The sequence below is a fragment of the Nicotiana tabacum genome, chromosome 3 (genome assembly GCF_000715075.1).
Source record: "Nicotiana tabacum cultivar K326 chromosome 3, ASM71507v2, whole genome shotgun sequence".
In the NCBI taxonomy this organism is placed as follows: domain Eukaryota; kingdom Viridiplantae; phylum Streptophyta; class Magnoliopsida; order Solanales; family Solanaceae; genus Nicotiana; species Nicotiana tabacum.
In genome coordinates this window covers 17363882-17372837 of record NC_134082.1, presented here as the reverse complement: position 1 = coordinate 17372837, position 8956 = coordinate 17363882, and the positions used below count along the sequence as shown (strand labels likewise).

Sequence of the window (8956 nt, the reverse complement as noted above, 5' to 3'; positions counted from 1 at the left end):
GTGACCCAAAAAAATTTGATGTATGTACCACACCATTATACAAACTGGTATAAAACTTTTATCTTTGTTTAATTCTCTTCATTGTTATTCTGCTCTAACCCAGTTTTTATAGGATAATGAGTCAACTAATATCATCGTTGGTCAACTAATTTTTTTAAATTTGGCACAATTTGCCCTCCCCTCATGTGTTTTACTCTGTGAGTTTAATAAGAGTTTTCAATGAAAAACACCTTCCAAGCTATTATTTTATGATTCTTTTTTAAAAAACGTTGTGCAAAACTTAAACAAACAATCATTTTCTAAATATTTTTATTAGAAACTCCAGAAAGATTTTCACAAAAAATTACATATATAACCAGTAAAGCGGCTACTTCCTCAAAACATTTGGAGAAGTAACTACATTTTGGATACGTCCAAATAGTGGCTAGTCCATGCAAACTGGAGAGACAAATTCTAAGGAATGATGTCATGAAAGGCCATGCGATTCTGCTAGCCCAAATTAAGAATATCGATATCCCAAAACCCCTTAAACCCCGCCATCGCCAGCTTCTCCCCTTTCCCCTTACATCATCGCCACCAAATTCTCTCCTCCAAAACACACAAATCCAACAATGGGTTTCTTCGACCTCAACATACCATATTACGAATCCGATCGAAACATCACGAACAAAACCGCCCTAAAAGCCACACGCCTCAAGCTCACAATCAAAGCAATGGAACTCGGTTACACAGGAATCGCCTACAACCGTACGATCAAAGGCGTAATGTCCGAATCAGACCGTTGTTCTATCCCCTTATTCCCTGTTTCTTCTATTATCAAACTTGCTCCTTCACTTGCCTCCTCCGTTGAGTTCCGTAGAAAACTCTTAAAGGTCCCTGTTTCCTCCCCGTTCCGTCAGTACACGCGCTTAACTGTTATGGTTGATGGCTCGGCTCAGGCTTCAGCTCTTAATTCGGGGAATCCTATTTTGAAAACCTATGATGTTGTTGCGGTTAGACCCCTCAATCAGCTTGCTTTTGAACAGGCTTGCCAGGTTTCCGAGGTTTGTTGATTAATTTGAATTTTCCGTTTTCCTGCTGTGAGATGAAGCATTGAATAATTATTGGATGTTAGTTTATTTAAGTATGAGCTAGAGGCGGATCCATGATTTTAAATAAGTGGGTGCGGTGTACCAATGGCGTATCTCTGTGTTGGAGCATTGCTCCTCTCTCTTATACCATGTATAATAATGTAATATTTCTTAAAAATACATGCGTGCATCCAAACTCAAAGAGTCTTATGGTTCAATGATTGTTAGGTGCACCTTTGCAATTCAATTCTCAGTTTGTAGGCATGTTTAGCGTCCGCTCTTGTGTTTTAATTGTTTTTTTTATTTGGTTTATTCATTCAAAATTTTTAAATCTAACACATTGAAATCATTGATCTCCCTTTGTCATCGCAAAATTTTATATAATTAAAACTAATAGCAGCGTATGATATAGCATAGTTCAATGACCTCAGTATTTTTGATATGGGGTATAAGTATATATGTTAAAAATCACTAAAATTGTAAGAAAAAATTTAATTTTAACCTATAATTTCTAGATAGTAATGGATTTGTGGTCAGAATCTAATGGTTGAACCCATCAAATATAAATCATAGATTTCCTCTTTGTAATAGTGTCCCCATTTCTTGGAATCCTGGAATATACCATTGTGCTCACTATTTCCTTTTTAGCTGTGGTCGTAACTTAGCATACCTATGTACTTTTGAATTATTTTGAAGTTGTGTGCCCCCTCAGTTTTTGACTGGCCGTGGAGTTGAAGATATGCATTTTGAGGAATATATTATATTAGTGGTAGCGGAATAAAATAGTAAAGTAACGGTTGAATAGTTAGTTTGATAGAGAAAACATGACATTGAGTTTTAAAGTTTGAATAGTTTAATCAATTTTGAATAGTTGAATCAATTCAAATAATTGGAAATTATTGAAGTTGGATAGAAATTGAATGATCTTACATTTTGGAAGATCTCAAAATAGAGTGGGTCTTATAAGTTGAAATAGAGTTGAAATAGTGTGTGTGTGTGTTTGCGTGTGTATTAAGAACCAAAGGCGTCGCCCACGTTGTAGATTGGAAAAAAGGGGCATAAATGCATTGCACACTGCACATTTGAGCAGCTTCCCAGGCTTCAGAGGTTTGTTGAATAATAGTGACACTACTCTTTCTGCTGAGATTGAAGATTCATGGAGTATATGGTAGTTCAATAAAGTCGAGTTAGAGACAGTTCCAAAATTTTGAAACAGTGGTAGCATGCTTTCACTACTAGTGTGTGCTTATTGGTGTGGAATAGCATTAGTATATGCCTCTGAGAATTTTTGAACTATGCATGTAAAGTTTGAGTAAAAAAACTTGTAAATCAGTCACTGGTACACCATGCATGATAAAAGGGCAATACAGGTGAATACTTTTGACTATAGGTTAGAACTGTATGATGCATTATACACCATGCACTAGCGGCCATACATTGTCTGTAATTGATGGAGCATTTTTTATTCGACAAGTAATGGATGTGTTGGTTGGGACTAGTCAAAAGTTTGTTGCTATTATCTGCCTATATTTCCTTGGAAACATTAGATGTTAGGCATTCAGGTGTATATGCATATCTCTTACATCATTTTTTAGGCTTACCTCCTCCTTTTCAACTTTTAGGTGGACATAATTGCTATTGATTTCTCGGAGAAGTTGCCATTTAGGTTGAAGCAATCTATGGTTAAAGCTGCAATTCAGGTGCGCCCTTTATGAATGTATTATGTTATTCATGAGACTATTCTTAGTGCATGTGCACTTCATAAAACATTGGTATGATAAACTATTGATATATTGAAAGGGGAAGTTCAATTGAGTCTAAGGCTATGGAGTTATGATGGGTCATTTTGCCGAGGCTCTTTGGGAAAGATTGTTCAATAACATATTTTTGATCCCTGGGAATTCTGATTAAACTGAAGCAGTCGCTTTAATATAATGGACAATGGTAGTGCTGACTACTTCCTTTTATTCATTTTGAATAATGGTTGGAGAGGATCTGGTATGTGTGAGTAAAAGTTGGGTTCTCAATATATTATGATTTCGTTTTTCAGTGTTAGTAAGTGTGTTCTTCTTAAAAAGAAGAGGAGCCTTGGAGTGACGATAAAGTTGTCTCCATTTGACTTATAGGTCACTGGTTGGAGCCATGGAATCAGCCACTGATGCTTGCGTTAGGGAAGACAACCTACATCACACCCCCTTGTGGTGTGGCCCTTCTCTGGGTGATTGGTTTCACCTAGGAAATGACAAACTTTTTTTTAGAGAAAAAGTGATTTGTTCCCTTGATTTTATACCTATCAAGAAAAAAAGAAGAAAGCCTTTCCCTTAATTTTATTCTGGTGACCTGTGATTCTGCTTTTGGTTTATTTTTCTTTCTCCTTGGCGGACAAAACGTTGCGTAACCTGGCCTTATAAAATCCAATCATATGAGCACAGGTTATTCCAGATCACAACTTGCAAATATATGAAACAATTATACTATGACAAGGACCTGCTGGCTGCACGTCATTTTTTCCACAACTCCAATACAAAATTTTCAATGCTAGAAGCTGAACATGACATGATAAAGATTTATATTTCTATGGATGTTATACACAAGGGATGTAGAATAGATGGTTTAAGCTCCTCAATTTTGTAGTATAATCCAAAATATAGTGATCAGCATTGGGAACTTCCCATGCACATATCATCCAAACTATGCCCTGCTATACAAATTCTTGCTCTTCTTTTTGGTCAGTATATATGGATGAGGTAAACCAATGGCCTGAAGGCGCTTATAATTCTTTCTTAAGATAGCACACGAATTTGTTGATGATTATGTCTTGCAACAAGGTTGCGAACGGACGTCCATGGAAGCAATTAAATCTCCATACTTAACATTATGTAAATCATGTTCATATGTTTATTATGCTAAAGGGACAGGAAAGGAGCTATAAGCTGATGAATTATTATTATTGCCAGTGAAACTCCTTGGGGAGGGATCTCTATGTTCATTTGGCTGTGCAAATTGATTCCTTACAGATAAATGGGTTTCATTTCTGCTCAGGGCTTTTGATATGCTTAAATCTTAATCACCACGATGGGTGAATGAAAACCAATGCTTTGGAGAAATAATATTCATTGCTACATCGAAAAAGAAAAAAGAACCAAAATAGTGGAGAAACTTCTTAACTTCAAGGAAAAAATGAGTTGCATCCAGGGATAGTTGCTCGTGGAGTGGTGTATGCTTGAATTTAGCTGAACCACAATTTAATTTGAGCTCTTTATGGTGTTTCAGGATGATTGACAAATTTGTTGTTTGTTTTAACTGCAGCGTGGAGTGTATTTTGAGATTACTTACTCCAGTCTTATTTTGGATTCCCAAATGAGGAGGCAAATGATATCTAATGCTAAGGTTAGTCCAAGAAATTCTGGTTTAATTCTTTTATATTTTGTTTTTATAGGTGGTCGAGTATGGGTTTAAGAGAAGACATGGAATCCTCTTGACAATAAGTAAACATTTCAACCTATAACTATATTTACTATGTGTTTGTGTGTCAATAGGGAGTGAATTATAGAACAGTTGGGAGAATCAATCGTTGGTTCATGTTGAACTGATAAGAACCAATGCATGTTATTCTAATAAGCTTAAGACTACTCAGGCTCTAGTTCGACTACATTTTCCTTTCTTTTTCCTTTTACAACAACAGCAACAGGTAAGCCCCTTCCCAGGCTAGTTGGGTCAGCTATATGAATCCTCACTCTCCATTTCGCTCCACTTAGACAGTTAGACTTGTCTTTATTTGTTTTTTAAAAAGATAAATTAGCTTTTATAGGTTCTTTTACACAGATTCCATATAGAAATTGCATATGCCAAATTTGAAGTCGCTTCTGAACATTTCCTGAGTTTTGATGGGTTGCATCACTGCTTCAGAGTTTTGATGGGTTGCATCATTTCTTCTATTTCATCCTGTTTGATGAGTAGTTGACTCAAATTTATATTTTCCACCTCATGTAACTTACCACATATGTAATTATACCTTTATTAGCTAGAAATTTCGCTTGATAAAAATTGGAAGTCTTGTACCTTGAAATATAAATCCCTTTGGGCAGCATTGCCTTTTCTGGAAATCTTTATCGGATTTGGTTGGATCTGAAGGCAGTTGGCATGCATCTTAGACTTTTACGAGGCTATGTTTCTTAGGATTTTAGATGCTATACTCACAATACACATTGACTTCATCCTATCTTGCACTTTCATGGATTTGAAAATAATACCAGCACAAAATGATTCTGCTAACCTGGCTAGGGTCCAAAAATTGGAAATGATGTAGGGAGCACATTGCATATTTACAAATTAAGCATATAGCAAAGTCATTGAATGCCAGTAAATCATAGAAGGAAGCAAAATGTAGGAAAATACTGTTAAATGAAACTAGACATCTTATAGCAGATCATAAACCTCAAGATTCAGTAGCAAGGTAGAAGTTCTTGCTCTTTCATATTATGAAACAGGCACCGCGAAGCATCTTAGCAGACACCACTGCTCCTCCAGGCACTCTTTCTAGGGTAAGGTGAAACTAGTCAGACATTCTGGAAAGGTTTTCCCAAATTTAAATAAAAAAATATTCATTCTAATTTAGGAGTTACGATTTTTTTTTCTGACGTCAGTGTCTTGAATCAACTCTGATCTAATTGCTAAATCTCCAGCTGCTGGTAGATTGGACTCGAGGAAAGAATCTTCTTTTCTCAAGTGCTGCTCCTTCTGTAACGGAACTTAGAGGGCCGTATGATGTAGCAAATTTAGCATCTTTGCTTGGGCTCCAACTGGAACATGCTAAAGCAGCGCTTTCCAAAAATTGTAGGTAACTTACAGAAACTTCATTTTTTATTATTCACACTCTTGCTCGATGAATGTTGAAGTTTTCTATTCCTTGGCAGAACTGTTTTAACTAATGCATTAAGAAAAAAGTGTTATCACAAGGAAGCAATTAAGGTTGAACTAATAACTTCGGGTGCCAAGAAACCTGAATTTGATGATTGGCTCATTTGGAATCCTATCTCCAGTGGTGAGGGCGATTTGCTGTTAGACGACATCAAGAAATCTTTCTCAGTCTCGAGCAATGTATCAAAAAATGTGAAACGCATTGATTTTAGTTCTGTTGTGAATAACCTGCCTTCACATGGACTCCAGATTAAAGATTTAATATCTACGACAGAGCTGGGGCAGGAGCCTCTGGATACTATTGCTGAATTGGCTGGTGTTAAGGAGGATGAGATGGCTCTTCCGACTTCTGGGATATCAGAACGAACAGGTGGTGTCAATTTTCCACCTGAAGAATGTTCACCTGTAGGAGATGATCTGCAGAAAATCCATCAGGCCTCTGGCTCTGAAGAAGTTAAGGTGCCATGTTTGTTCATTGCTCCTCTAAATGATGCTCATAATTTGGAAAAAGAAAAGGAAAGTGATAGGATTGATGAGGATATGAAATGTACAGAGAAGTTAGACATAGAAGATACATCTGGGACCAAAATTCATGATTTGCAAACAGGAACTTCTACAGCTAGTGGTGAAGGATACATTCTTTTGTCAGATAGTGCGACAATTCGTGCCTGTAGAAAAGATATTGAAGTCAAGGAAAATAGTATGATTGAAAATGACGAAATGAAAATTACAAATAACTTAAACATGCAAGATACCTCTTCTGAGAACAAAGTGCATGATTTGCAACTTGGAACTTGTTCTGCTTGTGGTGAATTGTATGCTGTCTTACCAGAGAGTGCAGCAAACTACACTTGCAGAAGAGATACTGAAGTCACCCTCTCTGTTGATTCTTCCTTAGCAGATAGTTTCACCCTCTCAAAGGATGGAACTTCCACTGGTTCACCCGGTCAACAGCTTGGGACCTTCAACATCTTCCACACAGATTTCCGTGATCAAAATGGTGCATTTGGTGGTGTCTCGCTTGAGGCACAACTTAATAACAAATCAACAGAGAAAGAGCAATCTAGGGAGATGAGATATCATTCTGCTGCCTTAGCTGATGGATCGTACAACAATGAGCTTAATAATTCAATGGAAGTTGATAATGAGAATTTGGTTGTGGACAATCTGCCAGTCAAAGATGTTTCAGAGGGAGAGCAGAAGCACACCGGCAATAATATTGGACTAAGTTATCAGATCATGGGTGGATCTCTGTCAGGTATAAATCAATTATTTTATGAATACCAAATAATTGTATTGAAATTCAATACTCTTTCCAGTTTGTTTGTCCGACTTTGGTTCCTAAGGGTTAAATCGGCCTGTTTTTCATTTGTTTTCAACACAGATTAACTATTTGTCAAAACAAATTTTAGATTTTAATTGAGAAAATGATTATCAATTAAGTAGTTTTTATTTTAGTCCTGATAAACACTAACCTAGTGAAAATGAAATGGGAGAAAGATTTGAAGTGGTTGAAATGTATTAACTATCATCTTCTGTCTAAGAGATCTGTTGACTGATATAGCCTTCAGATGCACCATCGTTATCTTCCTGATCTCAGTTGCAAAAGTATTGTTCTTCCTAGCATCATTATCTGTTGAGTCAGCAATATCTATCATTTGATCAACCCAAGCATGTTGGTGCTTACTGGTCACTATTAGCATTTGATTCCTTACCATGGTCGTAAGTTGATTCTCCAAATTCATTTCTCCTTATGATTGGATTGATGTTTGGAGAGGGATGGTTCAGGACTTTCAAAATTGATAGCTCTGCATAGTCTCTTTTCCTTCAAGTACTTGGTTACCACTTGTGTTTGTTTGAATTCAATAAGCAATAATTGTCTTTTTCTGGTCTGTGCTTCAGATATACTATCTTTTGAGCATCTTCTACTTCAGGTGAAAAACATATGGTTAACACTTCCATCAATCTATTGCAGGGAATATGAAACGTAGGACATCTTATCGACCTTCTTTGTTTCCTTTCAAACGCTTGCTGAGTCATAGGGCTTCCAAGTGGAAGGCTCAGAGGTTGAATCAGTTTACGACTTTGTGAGGTTTGTCTGATTGTATATTTATGTCAATTGACAAGTGTAAGATTATTGGTGATGCAGTTACATGTGATCAGTTTGATTAAGTTTATATTAGGCAGTTGAAGAAAGCATTTTCCTCCTGTCTATGGTGTCTTTTTATATTGTTGCTTTTCCCTATTCCCTCTCAATTGCCTACCATTTAGATGAGGCTGATCCCTCTAGCAGTAGCTTCCAATACTTATGTTTGACATTTGACCTTGTCAATCGTCTTTATTTCTTTGTTATCTATTCCTTTTTCCCCTTCTTTTTTCTTTTTCCTATCTTGGTTGTTTATGGTTTTGGAGGATGTAACTTTTAAGAGGGAAATTTTTTTGGCAAGTGCAAAAGTTATAGGTGTTTGGTTTTGAAGGTTCTAACATTTTTCTCTTCTGTTTATGCATTTTGCCACCTCCAAGCAACATCATATTTTATGAGGTTTGTGCATATAAGCGCCGTAGGAATTCTTATATATGCTTCCAAACAACAAACTGGACCTCTGCCCTTTATCCCCTTCCCCCCCCCCCCCAAGTCTACTTTTTGTCTCCTGTATGGTGCTCTCTACCTTAGGTAATTTCCATTTTTATTGTCCATTGTTAGATAGATTATTTTGGCTGATTTACGCAGATGTTTCTGTTTTAGGCTAGTGTTTAAATTTATCCCTATTCTAAAAGATAGTGCTACAGCTGCAAAGTGTTCGGGTGTCCACATCTATGGACTTGTCAATGCTTTGGTTCAGTGGTGAGAGTGCAGAACATGATGTGTGTTACGCGCATGTCATGAGTTTTGAACCTTGCATGGACAAAAGTCTAGTATTTAAGTGGAGAAGGATAGATGGGCGAATCCATTATTGACCGAGTTT

General features: G+C 36.7%; 1 protein-coding gene across 1 annotated transcript; it reads left to right on the top strand.

Moving 5' to 3' along the window:
- The first annotated feature begins 499 nt into the window (after positions 1 to 499).
- LOC107814819 (uncharacterized) lies at positions 500 to 8183 on the top strand. Its single transcript, XM_016640283.2, has 6 exons — positions 500 to 1043; positions 2693 to 2770; positions 4380 to 4460; positions 5756 to 5910; positions 5987 to 7248; positions 7966 to 8183. The coding sequence occupies exons 1-6, from the start codon at positions 612 to 614 to the stop codon at positions 8079 to 8081; spliced, it is 2124 nt and encodes a 707-aa protein (XP_016495769.1). The 5' UTR covers positions 500 to 611; the 3' UTR covers positions 8082 to 8183.
- Positions 8184 to 8956: the final 773 nt, after the last annotated feature.